General features: G+C 41.7%; 2 protein-coding genes across 7 annotated transcripts in view; one reads left to right on the forward strand and one right to left on the reverse strand.

Annotated features, from left to right (window-relative positions):
- Positions 1-273: 273 nt before the first annotated feature.
- On the reverse strand, positions 274-14,083 carry CAT (catalase). Its single transcript, XM_069016372.1, has 13 exons — positions 13,871-14,083; positions 10,095-10,266; positions 9,103-9,213; positions 7,615-7,745; positions 6,897-7,001; positions 6,437-6,562; positions 5,829-6,020; positions 4,954-5,106; positions 4,699-4,837; positions 3,425-3,555; positions 3,012-3,119; positions 2,391-2,477; positions 274-1,968 (listed from the first exon to the last, which is right to left on the reverse strand). The coding sequence occupies exons 1-13, from the start codon at positions 13,934-13,936 to the stop codon at positions 1,903-1,905; spliced, it is 1,587 nt and encodes a 528-aa protein (XP_068872473.1). The 5' UTR covers positions 13,937-14,083; the 3' UTR covers positions 274-1,902.
- A 115-nt stretch (positions 14,084-14,198) lies between these two features.
- The window catches only part of ABTB2 (ankyrin repeat and BTB domain containing 2), a 171,138-nt gene continuing 168,727 nt past the window's right edge, over positions 14,199-16,609 (forward strand). For 4 of the 6 annotated variants that reach the window (XM_069016364.1, XM_069016365.1, XM_069016370.1 and 1 more), the window contains exons 1-2: positions 14,199-14,513; positions 15,854-15,997. The gene's annotated coding sequence lies outside the window, so the exon portion shown is untranslated. Of the gene's footprint in view, positions 14,536-15,853; positions 15,998-16,609 lie in introns of all 6 variants that reach the window. The other 2 variants (XM_069016363.1, XM_069016366.1) reach the window with 2 other exon arrangements.

Consider the following 16,609-nt stretch of genomic DNA (forward strand, 5'->3'; position numbering starts at 1 on the left):
TGCCTAATGCTCTCCACAGCTTTGGGAAAAGCCAAGTTTTCTATACAACACTTGTCATGGCCAGTTTAGCAGAGAATACAGGTCACTTAAGTCATTGAAGCACAACTGTGGGGTTGAAATGTGAGTTTCACAAAACAAAAAGCAAACTGCAAAAAGTACATCCAACCTACAGCTTCTGCACCATCTCCAGAAAAACAGATGAAGGGATGTACAAACTTCCTAGATTAACACAAACTATTTGAAGACATTTGCAGAGAAAACATGTTGCCAAGAGATTTTCAATTCAATTTATTTCAGAAATAAAAGAAGACAACAATATAAATCACTGAGCAGACACAATCAAAATTAGAAGATCAGGCCTTGTTTACTCTTTTCCAAAACTCCTTAGGATCTTCTGTTCCAGCACAAAATATTGCCACCCAATGATGTAACCCTACATGCCTGATCAGGTAAAAAGCCAATGGAATCCCAGAATACAGTAGGTTATCAGTTCATATTATTTTACTGCACCTCTACCCCAGCTCATTTTTCACAATAGGTTGAGAGACAAATTAATTGCAGAGCAAGTAGCATTCTCCAAAATTTAATGGAACAGCATTTAGTATCTACTTTTCTTTACCTGCCATCATTCCTGGGAATTCACAGTTCAATCAGGAAGTAATCCCAGTCAAAATACAACTCAAGACAGCCCCAGAAACCTGGTGATTATTGACAAATCATCCCCAAACTGCTACGATTGGAATTTTTTACATTTGCCTGAGTTCAGAGCAGTAGCTGGGCTCTGAAATGCTTTGCATTTAGCTTGGACAATAATTATCCCATAGAAGGGTTGCAAAATTTTTTGCATGGATTAACAAAACTGCAGATGCTGGGTAACATTACAACATGCCTCAAACCAGGTTTTAGACTTGTTTTCTAGATACCTGCATTCATACAAACATGCTGCTTTAATTAAAGGACAACTGTGAAAATTAGCCCTGGCTTGATCAAGAAATAGCAACAGCAGACTATTGCAGTAAAATAACAATTTCAGCAACCACTGGGAATAGTTTTGGAAGTTCTTGAGCTTGAATTTCAATATTCACGCATCTGAAGGTTCATTTCTCAGACACTGGGCATGTTAATATTTTTCCATTTAAATTGTTACAGATTAGAAAGAACAATTTACTCTCCTACCCCCTGAAAGGGCTGTAAGGTGTAACCAATTTAGTTGTACAGTGCATGAAGTAAGAAAATACCCTTTGCTACCTCCCTTATGTCAGTTACATCCCAACACAGCATTAGTAAGCAAAGATTATCTTAAAATATATATTGAGAATAAAATTGAACTAAATTTAGACTAAACTTTGTAGCTAGCTTTATCTCTGTCATAAGGAATGAGTAAAATGTTGTTATGTCTCAAACTACTACATAATCATTTTATTTCTGGACGGCCAAAAATGAAATTCAAGGGATGTGTTTACAAATACATACAGATAATTATTTTATTAGAAATACTGAACAGCATCAGCTTTTTAACAAGTTGCTCCATGAGGGCAATCACAATGTCCTGATAAAAATTCTACTGTGTGATTTAGCCAGGAAAGTTTTACAACAACAAAAAAATGAAGCAGTGTTTTAATTCAATTTCTGTTTGCTCCTAGAAATGAAGGCAATTTCTTATCATGAGTTGTTTAAAAATCCCATAAGTTGTTATCAAGCAGTAAAGCACTAGTGTGGAAAGGCACTAGGATTGGAGCTTGTGTTACCTGGTTTCCAGTACAGACAGCACTTGAGAGCTCACTAAATCACTCCTGTAAAACACCCCTGTGCTTGGGCCCAAGTCTGCTACATTCATTAAAGTGTTGGACAGGTTCTTGTGCAGGTGGAAAGATGCAAAATTCAGAGCAGATCTTGGCAGATTTACAGGTTGGACCTTTCCTTGACAGACATATGGGTTGTGGACTGTGTGTACGTCCTAATTACATCCTGAAAAGAAAGCAACAGAGATACTCAGAACAAGCTCCATTTAAAGTAAAGAACTTCAGGAAAAAAGGAGAACTTGAATCAACAGTTGTTCTTTGGAGCAAGCACTGAGTCCAGGAAAGGCTTGTGGCAATGTTTTATTACCATCACAACGAGTGGGTAATCAACCTGACCACATTTTATATCACAGTTATCTTCCAGAAACCCTACAAACCCCAGCTGAAATAAAGTCTTTGTACCTCAGCAGCTAACCAACATTTCATTATTAGAGTGATGCTTCCTTATTTTGCAATTTTACAAGCACTGACTTCTGGCCTTTAAATCAAACAGCAATCAAGACCAATTTCTCACTTCACTGGATTTACAAGAGAAGCCAAAATAATTCACAGCCAGTCAAAATGCAGCCACAAAAATCATTACCATACCTTTTTCCCACTCTCAGCATTGTATTTGTCCAGCAAAGCCTGGATACAGGCTCCATATTTAGGATGAACATCAGTGAAGTTTTTCACCTGAACAGGGAGACAAAACAGAAAATGCAACAAGAATTTTCTCCTCTATTTCAAAAGGATCCTTTACCTATCCTTTATAGTTCCTGGGCTACAAGCAGCAGGTATCATAAGGAAGAAAAGTTTAATTCTGATCAGTCATAAACAAGCTATGAACATCTTCAAACACTATTTCTGTTACCTCACACAGAGCTCATTCCCAATTAAAACAAAGTTGCCCTGGGAAGAAGGATCCAATCCCTCACTGCCTTCTCCTTGTCACCTTACTCTGGCAGTCATCTGATTTTTGAAACACCAAGCTAAACACACGTTCAACATCTATCCCATTCCTCCCCCCTAGGAAGTAAAAGTTACTTTAACATGTTACCTACTGATGTTATATTGTGTAAATAGGCATGTACTTAAGTATGTGAATTCCTGCATGAGAAAAAAATCCAGCCTTTTCAGAGAATTCCTGATCTTCCTTTGCAGAAGCCATTAGGACAGAGTTATTAGACTGGTAGAAAACCTGGAATAAACCCCAAAGAGGGCACTTACAGCTCGTTTCTGAATGAAGAGTTGGGCATCCTTCAGATGATCTGCGATGTTTCTGCACAGCCTCTGGCGCTCTTCCTCGTTCAGCACTTTGAGGTAGAATTCTCGCACCTGGCCATTGGAAAAAAAGAGTTTATTCTGAAATCCCCAAAAGTCACTAAGAATAGCTTTCACTTCCTAGTCAAGCAACACTTAAAATACTCAAAATGTTTAAAAGGCAGCCAATCTGTGAGGGTTTTTTTGGCAAGCCTGCCAACAACTCCTTCTCCAGACACTAATGGCAAGAAGACAAGTCAAAGCCTCTACAAAACAATACCCAAAGTCTGGATTTCAGATTCTGTGAGAACTCACACTAATAGACACCCTACACACTCCTCACGTGTGCCAAGCAGCACAAAGCCTTTCCACACCCCCACCTGGGTCACATTGTCCTCATTGGCACTGTTGAAGCGCTGCACATCTCCCGAGACAGATATGCGGCTCTCCTTGAGCCGGGGCTGATCCTCGGGACCAGTGAAGCTGTTTGGGTAATAATTTGGGGCACCACCTGGGGAAAAAAAATAAAAAATCCCAAAATCAAATCAGTCAGATGGCAGCACTCTCAAAAAAGTCAGGAGACAGAGGATGTTCTTTGCTTGGAGGAATTTAAATCAATTACTCAGTTAGGATTAGTTTTTAAGAAAACAGTTGACAGCATTTTTCTGTCAACACCTTCAAGCCAGTACTTAACAGCACTTGCTACAAAGCGAATTTCCATAGCCTTTCTCAGAGAATATTGATTTGATTCAGAAATAAGAAAATCTGGCCACTTTCACAACAATATTGCTCAACTATAATAGACAAAGTCGTGGTTGAAGTCTAAGGCAGTATAAAAATACACTGTCATTTGCATATCTGAGGTACTACAATGCTTCCCTGTGTAGGGGGTGTATTTTAAACACATAATGAACTTAGGGAACTGCATAAAAATAAACTTATTATCTGTTCTGGGACAAGAGCAGCTTCTCTCAGGTTCCTGTTTTTCAAATATTTCCCTCTCCTCCCTCAGCAAATGTCTGAATTCATAGCCCAGAGGAACACATATTTTGGCATGAGCCACAGCTTAAGTACATCCTTGTTTACTCTCAGGTGGAAAAGAGCCACTATTGGGCAAACCCTGACAGAACAGAAGCTGCTCAACAGAGGGGAAGTTACAGCTCTACTCTTGGCATTTTCACTTTTGTCTTTCACAGTCTCAGAAATCTGAAAGCAAAGCAGTTTAGCGATGTGAACTGAGCATATGGAAGTCAGTCTTTACATTTCAAAAACGCAAATGTCGATTTCTCAAAGATAATTAGGCCATCTCTGTAATTTTTAGATTAGATTTTTCCTGCATGTAGAAACAAAGAGGTAGTAATTAATTCATGTAAAAATACTTCTCTGACACATTTCATTTCAAATCAATAATAATTTGGAACTTTTTCAATTAAGTGCCCTTTAACAAGCATGTTTCTAGAAGTTTTTAAAGGAACATAAAGTAGGGACATTACTCAATTCATTTCACTGCAGGCATTCTCCTGCAAAACCCCTTTCTGTTAAAGGCTCATGTCTGGAAATTCTGAAGCTAAGGGAGTTAGGAGTTGAGAGAAAAAGTCACCAAAGACATAAGATGCATATGAATAATTATAATGAAAGCTGTTTTCCTGACTACCTTGGTTGTCAGAAACAGTCATTGGCCCGTCCCTCTGGTAGTTGGCCACCCTGGCTCTGAAGGGACAATTCACAGGGATCTGGAGGTAGTTGGGGCCCAGGCGGTGTCTGTGGGTGTCAGGATAGGAGAAGAGGCGTCCCTAAAACATTGATCACAAACATTAGCCACCACTTGTAAAAAACTGGGGTGTGTCAATTCAAAGCTTTCCTAAGCAGCAAAGTAACCAGTGCTCCTCAGGCCAAACCTCGGGGTTACCTGCAGCATTTTGTCAGGGCTGGGCTCAATTCCAGGGGGCATGTTGCTAGGGTCATAAGCCATCTGTTCCACCTCTGCAAAGTAGTTGACAGGATTCCTGTTCAAGACCAGCTTTCCCACAGGGATGAGAGGGTAGTCACCATGAGGCCAAACCTGTAAGGCACGACACACATCCAGCAAAATCAACATTATGACAGTATTATACAGCTTAACTGCCAGGCACAATTCACAATTTAAGTCTCAATTGAGAAAATACATTACTGAGTTTCTTTTTCCCCCTAACAAACATTGAGAAATGGCTTATTTTAAGAAGCCTTTTGCAATTAATACAGGGTATTTAAGTAACTTATTTCATCATGCCAGCATAATCTCAGCACTTGAGTACTTGAATGAAATACCCGCAGGCCCTTGAAAAGCTGCCTAGGGAAGCAGGGCGTGGGTGGAACTGGTGGCACAAATGTTTTCAGCTACTCCAAAATGCTTGACTGGCCTTCTCTTTGCCATCCGAGTTGCACTTTTAAGCTCAAAGGTCTTTAGCCACCTGAGGAGTGTGGCTTCAGAGGTAAAAAAGAGCACTACAAGTTTATGTCGGCATCTTTCAATGAGGCATTCCTAGGAACAGCTATTGGGAGTGGGACAAAATGAGACCAGCAAGGCTCAGGGTGTGACTCTGATCTGAGATCACACTTCTCAAGTGCCACAGGATCTACAGGCCTGGAATCAAGCTCTATCCAGATTTCCCTGAGGAAGAGTAACATCAGATATAACACGACTACAGTTTCATTTCCAGAATTCCTGGCTCATCGTGGCTCTACGATAAAGAATACACTTAAACACGACCTGAAACTGAATATTCCCAGCAGTATCAGACATACCTTAGTCACATCAAAAGGATTAAATGGGAATTTCTCTGCTTCTTCAAAGGTCATAACCTGAATGTAGAAGGACCATGAAGGATAGTTCCCCTTGGCAATGGCATTGTAAAGGTCCCGTATGGCATAATCAGGATCAGTAGAAGCCAGTCTTCCTGCTTCTTCCACAGAAAGGTTTTTGATGCCCTGGTCAGTCTAAAAGCAACAAAAGCACCAGTTACAGCATGAAGGAAGTACTACAGAAATCATTAATCATAATGAATTTTAACAAGATTTATAATCTAAGAATGAGATTGTGGAAGTTCTAACTTCCAATAGCGTTAGATTTACAGTACATTCAACAGCTGCCTTCCAGATAAAAATCAGTTCACTGACAGTGCTCCATTAACAAGAGACAGATGCCCCAAGAGGAGTTTTTTACAGTCTGTAAATGATTACAGGTGTTAGCAAGAAGAATGATACCTCTCTCCTATTGGTTAAAGGTATGAAACTGATACTAAACAAGGACTCCACACATCTTTGAGCCTGAATTAAACCTGAAAAGTCACACATTGGTTTTCATCCAATATGATGTATAGCTCCAGTAATAATAATAACAAAAAGACCAATACCTTGGCATGGAATTTGCAGTAAACTGCTTGTCCATCAGCATTAACCAGTTTGAAAGTGTGTGATCCATATCCATTCATGTGGCGATAGCCATCGGGAATGCCACGATCACTGAACAGGAAAGACACCTGAAGAGAAGGATCAAACACTATTAATGGGCTCAGCAGATCAAGGAGAAAGTCCTCATTCCACACTAAGTTTGTTTATTTCATTAATCTGCATCACTGGGAGCTAGGTTAATGTTGCCAGGAATTCCTTGAGGAATTTCTACTTTAAGTGTTAATGAAATAAAACTGATTTCTCCTGTAACCATAGGTAAGCATGGATCATTTAAAATTATATTTAAATAAAAATAAGACTATGTAGGCTTCTAGATCAAACATGGAAAAGAGGGAGTTAAAAACCTGCTGTCATAACATGATTTTCTTAATCATACAAAATAAAGTCACAGGAGAAGCCTACTTGATGCAAAGACTCAGGGCGAAGACTCCAGAAGTCCCACACCATGTCTGGATCCTTCAGATGAGTCTGAGGGTTCCTCTTTTGGCTATGGATGAAGGATGGAAACTAATTTGTCCAGAAGTGGAGAAGGAAAGAGGGGGAAAAAAAAGAAATTAAAGCTGTAGGATCACTGGAAAAAAACCCCACATCTTCTACTGCTATACCCTTTCCACAAACAAATTAATTCACAGACCAGTGAAATTAGGGTAGTGTCAAACATTCACAATTAGAATAAACAGAGGTAAAGAATGCTTTCATTTTGTGGTTGATAAGGTGAGAGATAAAACTGTTCAGATTTGTTTATCTGTATTTATGTGACTCATAAATGAATACAGAGATACTATAAAATATCTGTGCAGAACTCCTGCACTCAAGGAAAGCCCCTCTACCAAGTGCTGTTAAACTTATGCCAAAAACCAAAAAAACCCCAGATTTAATAAGAAGAATTGGCAAGAAGCCTTTGAAGTGAAAAGTTCAAGTGAAAAATATGAAACCACGTAAGTTATCAAGCTTTAGTTCTTTAATTTACTTTTGTTTAAGAACAAACGTTACATCTGACAAAGAACAAAATTTGAGTGTGTCAGAACAGCAGCTTTTGCTTTTGAGAGAAGCTAGAACAAGATGTGAAGGAATTTTTGGACTCTTTGACAAAGCACCCTCACCTCTGGTGCTTACTCACCAACATTGCATCCCGAATAAAGAAGATGGGAGTGTTGTTTCCCACAAGATCCCAATTCCCATCTTCTGTGTAGAATTTCATGGCAAAGCCTCGGGGGTCACGAACTGTGTCAGCTGAGCCAGATTCTCCAGCTTGGAGAAATACATAAACATAGAGAAATATTAGGATAGGAAACATATATAAATATAACCTGAAAATAGGCCATAAAAACCTAAAAGGGCAGGGTTCACTGCAGTCTCTTCTACACCAAGGAAATTCAGGAATATTTTCAGCAGTATTTCAGGCACTGTGAGTTTTTAAAGTGTGAACCCAGCCAAGCATTCAGGCCACAGTTAAAAGAAGGAAAAAACAAGTATATCCACTTGAACCAATTAAGAGTGGAATTTGCATTATCACTGAGAGAGACATCATCAGATCATAAGGCTGAATCATCTAAACCCACATTTGTTTCTGTGCACCAAATCCCAGTGGGAAAGCTCTCATTTGGAAGGCAGCAACCTAACCAGTGTGCCTAATAAAAAAACTATGGGAGAGTTGTAATCCTTTTAATTCCTCCTGCTTCACCCAGGATGGGATTTTCAATGGGAATTTAAACCAGAGCACAAGCACCTAGCACAACACCTGAGCAGAAGTGTTCCAGAAGTGCTCAGAACAGCTAATGCTGAATTGTGATGAAATCAGTAGGACGCTCATTCTCTCGTTAAAAAACCTTGTGTATTCCAGAACAGCAGGGAGGAGACATGTCCAAACAGGGCAGGGAAAGGGAAGGGAAGGATGCAACAACCTGCTCCAGCAGCAGTCCATATTTCAAACTCAACTCCATGGCCTTACCCCGTACAACACTCAGGACCCCCTAAATCCTAAGGGATTTAACACTGGAAATAGCCAATAGGCCAAAACCAGCAGCTCCCTGAAGCCTTGCTGGACTACTTTTTTCTCTCCAATACTTCCAGAAATGAATCTACATTAGGATTTCTTTTCTTTTAAATACATATACATCATGAATTGTAATTTTTCTATCAGACAAGCTATTGGTCACAATTAGCTTCAACTAACAGCATTTAAGATTTTGCTGGTTTGTGCATTCCAGTCTTTAAGAAACCAGAGTTTACTTATTGAAGATTGTTTATTTTCCTTTGCCCAGTATTTAGGTTACATCATTCATCCCCAAAACATTCCTGCAGCATAAGAGATTATAGGTATTTCACTTGCAAGTGTTGATTGTGACCCAACCAGAAACAAAGCAAGCTTTCTGTCAGAAAAAACCAGCTCAGGCTGCCCTCCCTCTCACATTTTAGACAGAACAGTGTCTCCAGAGAGTTCTCACAGAACAGGGCAAAAGCTGCCTACGGTCTTCCATGTAAGTGAATTTCAGAGAAGAGGAACTGAGTGGAAGAAAGCATTTCAAACACCCTCAAGTGCCCCACAGTGCAAACACTGCTGTCAGGGCACACATGTAAGAGACACAAAGTGAATTCAGAGCCTTACCAACAGTGGAGAAGCGGATGGCAAGTGGAGTCCTCTTCCCAATGTGCTCAAACACTTTTGCCTTACAATACTGGGTGATATCATGAGTGACTTCAAAATAGCCAAAGGCTCCTGAAGAACAAGTTCAAAATATGAGATCTAGGCACCTTCCTTCCACTCAGAGCCTGTCTGTTAACATACAGCTTCAAGTCACAGGGACACATGGAAATACATCTGTTTAAACAACGCTCTAAACACTCCACTTACTTTCCCAAAAAGAAACTGACTTAACACAAACTCTTTGCTCACTCTCTCCTCCTTAACTGACTGTCAGCAGCTCCCAGCAGCAGCACAGAAGATGCTCTTCTGCCAAGATCTGTGCATTTATCTGGGAGCAAGGCAGGTATTTCTTTAATGCTGCTATGTGTTGCAGAATTTTTGGTGCACCTGTAAGCTGGGTGAAGCAACAGAACCCTTCCCACCCCCACAGAGGAACTTTTCCCATGTACATTCACATTTTAAATACAGCCCCACGCTTGCTCCTTCTAGGGCAATGCATAACAAAAATCAAGGTACTAATTCTACCTTAGTAAGACCAATAATAGTTTTTTAAAGGTTTAGGTTTTTTTAATTTAAATATTAGATCATCAGCTTGCTTTGCAGACATACATTAGAAGACGAAGCCAAGTTCTCTATTAAATAACATGCAAACAACGTTAAATAAAGATGGGGAGGAACAGACAGAGGAAGCAGAGACTACAGCAAATACAGTAAAAATTGAAGGGCTATAACCACATTTTCTCTCATTTTTGTAAACAATTTTTCAGTGCTTTAAGTTTTGGCACTGAGTTCTTTTAAACCAGGCCTTACCACTGTTGTTTATATAGATTTATTATAGCTGGTAACACTAAATTATAGATAACAATGTAATTTATGTGCCACAATCTACATGTTAACTCAAAAGCTCTTGAAGTCTAATTCCACAGAGAGAAAATACGTGATTTTAAACATACCTGCCCCTTTTGCATGCACAACTCTCTCAGGAATCCTCTCTCTGTCAAAGTGAGCCATCTCATCAGTGAAAACAACATCTTGGACAAGAAGAGGTCCACGTGGCCCCACTGTCAGGATATTCAGCTTATCCCCAATGGGGTTCCCAGCACCGGTGGTCAGGACATCTGGTTTCTGAAATCAAGAGAAAGTCACTAGCAACACCAGATCTTAAAAACCCTCTGGATCTGAGGCACACAATGTGCATGACTGTTCACCCATTACACATCATGGAACAGATCAGCAAGAAGTGGCAAAATGGCTTCAGATTCTGAAGGAAGTTACAGCAAATACAGACGTTTACCTAAATCACAGAGCTAGGTTTAGGGCAATTTAACAAGGGGAGTTCCACTCATGAAAATCCAGGGATGTTTTCCATGGTTCAAAAATATTTCTTCTTCAGACTACTGATCTTGCTTCAAGAAAAATATGGGATAGAAAAAAAACCAAAAAAGGAGCAGCTGCTGGAAAATAAAGGAGAAAGGAGAGGAAGAAGAAGGTAATGTCAGCACAGGGGCAGAGGCATAAGGAAAGAGCTCCAACCAGACTAAAAGGGGGTTTCCATGATTACTGTTGATCTGGAAGAGCTGTGGAAAATAAGAGAAATAGGAACACCTGAGGAATCATCATTTTATACTCCTGGACCACAGAAGGACTAAGATGCACACAAACCCTAAGAAGCTCTACTACCAGGAAATGTCCTGCAACTTCAAGAAACACCTGCACTACAATTGAGTGTACTCCTACTTTCTCTTAAAAAGATTCCAGTAGAAAAGACTTTATCTGCATCACACGTGGGGTTCTGTGCTCCTCTAAGGCAATATTCCTATTTTACTGGGTGCTGGAGAAAATGTACTGAGAAAGGTACATCAGTTTTTTCTGGAGTACACTTAGGGGCCAGTTGTTTGTGAAGGACTTAGAAGAACAGAAAACAAGTGAGGACAAAGGGGAAAAAAATGAAGTAAACAAAAAATTTGCACCAGGGCGAGCTCAAATAGCAGAGTCACAGATTACGAGCAGCTAACAATAAATCCACCACATGTCACACTAAACTGACATAATTCCATATGGGCTCTCTATCCATACCATCCTACCTGAAGCCTCCACACACCTGAGCCACGCTAGCACAAACTCCCTCAGCCCCTCCTGATTAGTTCTCCACCTTTTAAAGTTCTAGAAATGAAAAGGGATGGTGGAGAGAAGGAAGAAGCAATTCTTAATGAGAAAAGCCTTTACTACTCTAACAGCGACTTCATGGGGTTGCAATTCTTACCCTAAGTTCTGCTTTAAGGGGTTAATTACTGCAAACAGATAAAATTCCCACCTGATAGAAGACATTTTCCCCCCCCAAGAGGCAACCCACAAAGCAGGGAAAGAACAATTATTCACATCCACGCCCAGAGCTCTGGATGAGGCAGAGAACACAGGGAGTTCCTGACACCTTTGTTTCACTCAGGTCCATGAATAACCACACAAAAGACATTTGACAGGATAAGTGCATTTCCACTGTGTTCCTACTAATGTGCAACACACACTACTCCAGCTGGCTTGAATTCCCAAAATATCCAAGTTCTTTATTCTTCCTTCACCACTTCATCAGCATAAAGCTTTAAGCATAAACCCAAGTCCTTTGGGATGCCTGGAATCCTCACCTACACTGCAATCTGTACAAACATTTTAAAAGACAATGTGTAACTGGTTACAAACACGAACACCATGTTCAGAAACTTACAGGAAAGTTACTGTAAATAAAGCTAAATTGGTATTTTAAGTCAAATGTCTGCTGAAATCAAAAGGTTATCTATAGTCTGTCATAGGAAATATGCAAGAGTTGAAACTGTTCTCAGTATATTTTCCACTGCTTACTTATTACAGGAAAGACTATTCTATAACGCCAACATTTAAGGCCATCAGAAGCAGTTGCTAAAACCACAACTTGCTGACATTAAGACCATAAAAAAAATTAACAGCTTTGTGGCTGTTCAGTCTCTCTTGTGTACGCAGACTTTCTAGTGTTCACATCAGAAGTAAAGAATATTCATTTATTTAATGGTAGGAGATACTTCAGTTTCAGGATAATGTTATGTGGGGCACACAAAGGGAGTTCCAGAGAAGTAAAAAAAAACCCGACAGCATAGTTTAAAGAAGAATTCTCATACTACTTTTGGACCTGAGTTTGATGACTGTGTTTTCATATAGTTGGGAGCTGCACACAGTCCAAACCTTGACAGATAAGAACTTTTGAATCTGTATTTCATTACAGCACCAACCTGGCATGACAGAACGAAGGGAAGCAAAGCCAGGAGAATTTTAGTCACTGCGGTAAACAGCACACATCAAAGTACACACTTCCAGGCATTACTGATACTTTGTACCTTATACAGCTCACTTTAAAATTCTAATAAGTCCTCCCTACTTTCTACCTTAAAGTCTCATGACTCCTTATGCAACACAGACTTTGGGTTGCCTCCCAGTCTCCAAATTAACCTTGGCCTCTTTTCAAATACTGCTTTCCTACAGAAAAGCTGACATCCCTACAAAAAGAATTACTCGTGGATAAAAAAGGAACTATTATGACACACACTAGGATATGATGGAGTCACAAGTCATCAGGTAGTTTTCACACTGTACCTTTGAGAACATAAAGAAAAAAAATAAAATTAAGATGACTTAACAGCTACAGACAGGGGGAACTGAGGCATCCACTTGCCTCTTGTAAGATTGCCACTTAAAACCAGCAGAAAGCGTATTTAGTGGCAAATACACGTTTCTGTCAGAAACTACATGTGGAACCTGTCACAGTGATTTGATGAAGAAGAAGGGAAGTCGACTCTTGCAACATTTATACATTAACTCGAGTATTTTGGGGTCTGTTCTACATCGTCAGATGACGGAGTGCCATGCTGTTGATTACATGCCCTTAGGATTTCAGTCAACCACTTGTCCCAATCCACTTCATGGACTCGAGGAATGGTTTGGGTTGGAAGGGACCTTCAAGGTCATTGAATTCCATCCCCCTTGCCATGGGCAGGGACACCTTCTACTATCCCAGGTTGCTCCAAGCCCCATCCAGCCTGGCCTTGGACACTTCCAGGGATGGGGCAGCCACGGCTTCTCTGGGAAAACTCTGCCAGGGTCTCACCACTCTCACAGGGAAGAATTTCTTCCTAAAAAATTCACTTCATTTTGGTCAGCAAGTCCATGCAGAATATGCTGAGTTGGAAGGGAGCCACAAGGATTATCGAGTCCAACTCCTCGCCCTGCACACCGTGCTGAACGTACTTTATCCTTTTTTTTTACTCCCTCACTACATTTTCACAGGGCTCTACCGCCGTGGCAGCAAACCGAACCGCACGCTTCTGATTTAAGACGGAAACAAATCCCCTCCGTCCATCCCTGCCCGCGGACCCGCGGCTTGGGCGCAGCGCAGCCCCACTGCTGCCTAGAAGGAGCAGGAGCAGCCAGGGCCAGGCAGCGCTGACCGCCCTTGTCGCTCCGGGCCAGCTGGCAGCCTCCATCCCTCCGTGCCTCGGTGCTCCCGGGCACAGCTCCAAGCCGTGGGGGCGAGGCCGGGACGGAGCGAGGGCGCCTCGCCCTCCGCCGCTGATCCGGGGACGCCCGGGCTCTCGGAGCGCCGCATCCCGCGGAACCCTGCGGGGCTCTGCGCTCTCCGGCGCCGAGGCTCCCCGCTCCCTTCGCGGTGCGAGGCGCGGGGGTACCAGGGATGGCCGGCGGGTACCTGGGAGCCCCGGTGGTTCTTCCACTGCTTCAGCTGGTCCGCGGCGTCGTCCCGCCCGTCAGCCATTTTGCAATCTCCGGCGACCCCCGAGGCAGGAGGGGCGGCGCGCAGGGAAGCGGAGGGGCTGTGTTCGCTCCCGGTGAGGAGGCAGCGGCGGGGAGGTCAGGCCGTGGCCCGGTCACGCTGTCACCCCGGGGGACCCCGCACTGCCACCGCGTCCCGCCCGCAGCACCCGCGGGTAGCGGGAGGCACCGCCACTACAGCCCCGGCTCCCGCCTGCGCCCGCCCGCCCCGCTACCTCCTCGGCCAATAGGATCGTGCCCAGGGGCCACCGCGGGTTCCGATTGGGCCAAGGGCACGTCAATCAGGCGTGGCGAGGCCCCGCCCACTTGTCACGCTGTGGAGACAGGGGCTGGCGGCGCTGTCGCGTTCCTTTGAAATTCCGAGGAAATTAACCCGTATGGCGCTGCGAAAGGGATTTTTTGGCTGTAATTCCATTGTTGGGATGCCGGAGCTTTCTAAGGAGGCTGAGATGCCGGAGCTTTCTAAAGCTGCTGATGGTGGAGGCGTTGTTCAGTGACAGACGAAGTTACAGGCTCGGCGCTGTGAAAACTGCACGTACTTACGGAGTTTCTGAGGCAGGGTTGGTTTCAGCGGGGAAAAAGGTGTTTTTAAATCGCAAAATGAAAGTGACCAGTGTATAACTATATAAATTATATTAGCGTGTAACTATATACAGGCTCATTCTTGTATTGGTGCCTGAAATGGGGTACAGGTGATTAGTTAACTTCGGTCATAATTCATATGCGCTCAATAGTAACTAGCATTTCTTTGGAGACGGGAATTTTTAACCTTAAAAACCCATCCACTTCTGAATTATGTGGTTATACTTAGAAATTATGAGTAAACATGACAGCTGTAGTTTTGATAATACTGCAGGAGGTCCCTGGCTTGGTGCCTAATACATGTGCTGTGGATGATAAAAGTGGTAAAAAGCTGGTTATTTTTCTTATTTCTGAGATAAAACCTTTGAACAACACGAATAATCCATCTTAAACTCCTCATCTGCAAGATTATACCTACATTCTTTCTCTGAATAGATACAAAGAATAGTCTAACTCATTGTTTCAAGTAGACAATTGCTTTATCTAGTATGTGTTATTATGGATTAGAGGGTTACAGCTCTCAAATTCAGGTCTGTACTGTACAGGGAATATCCCTAATTCTGTTCCTTTTCCTCAGAACTAAGAAGAGCAAACTTTTTTTTCTGCTTCACTCTTTATTGGGACATTTCTTTCATGTCTTGAAGCCTCATAATCTTTTCTTCTTCAACATGATAACCAACATCATGAAGAAGAGCAAGGAAGATGACCTATGTTTCTCGTATTTTTACACAAAATATACATCATCAGACTACACCTACCACACCTAGATTTAATATTAGGATTGCCCACACTCAGTTTTTTTTTAAATCAGTAATTGCTGTTTCAGTTTGCTTAACCAGCAAATTGGGGGAAATGTGGACATTTTCATGAACAGTTAATATTTGCTTTTCCTTTAAAGTTTAACACTTTAAATGTTAAGCAGGCCAACATGTTTAGATAAGCTCGCTGGTCACCAATCTGTTTCAAAGTAAGAGTAACTTGCAAAAACTTCTTCTCTTTCCTTTCCTATCAACCCTTCTTATTATATGCTAAAAGAAAGGATATATGTGCATATACCTACATGTATGCCTGCATAAAACAAACAAACAAACAAACAAACAAGAAGAGATTAAATATTGGCCAAGAAAATATGCAAAACCCAAACCAAAACCCAGGGGAGAGCAGGTGGCAACACCAGTGGCACATACTGCAAACAGTGTTTGAACTTTAGCTTAACTAAAACCAAGTGACTGCATTTCATAAGAAAGGTCACACACAAAGCTCAGTGTGACACCAATACTTTTGTCTCTCATCTTGCTCTAATTTTATGTCTTTTCAGGGAAAAGATGCTGGTTTGAATTCCACAGGTATCTGGCTGTGGGTGTCTTCATTTGTTTCCTTTTCCCCTCTCTCCCATCTTGATATTTGTTTCCTGCGGCACCTTATTTGCCTGTGTGAGCCTCCTGTTATGTATCTGCATTAGGTAAACAAACTTCAAGCAATTCCAAATTAATCATCTTTATTTACCTGGCAAGACTGGTTCTCCGCTGCCACATGACTTTCTGAGGCATGATCCAAACCACAGTTTGCCCTTAATTAAGATTTGGGGAGATTAAAAGACAGAGTGCTTTGCTATTTGTGTTTTGTTGTATTTAAAGTGAGTTTAAACACAAACTACAAGGTCAGTGGCACACACACGATTGTGCTCTAAATAAAGTTTACACATAGCTCAGTGATCTACACCCAAGGGAAGATCGAGAATTGGCTGAGTAGCAGGTCAGCAGTGCCTGTTCCTTCACTAATTAAGTTCCACAGGCACCCCAAGATTTCATCCTACATCTCTCAGCCCTCTCTGGCTGCCTCTGTCCCTACTTCCTGCCTGTGATAAAATCAGAGTTACAAATGTTCCCATGCTCCCTACAACACCTGTGCACTCTGAGTGCCAGAGCCAGAGCATTTAACTCCAGCACAGAGCATGGGGGACAAAGTGACCTTTAAAAATAAAAGATCAGAAAAGAGAAGCACAAGAGAGAGTGTGCTCACCTCTTAATTAAACTGATTATCGATGAGAACACTTAGCAGAGCACTGGGAGAC

Source organism: Aphelocoma coerulescens, chromosome 5 (assembly GCF_041296385.1).
Source record: "Aphelocoma coerulescens isolate FSJ_1873_10779 chromosome 5, UR_Acoe_1.0, whole genome shotgun sequence".
Classification (NCBI taxonomy): Eukaryota; Metazoa; Chordata; class Aves; order Passeriformes; family Corvidae; genus Aphelocoma; species Aphelocoma coerulescens.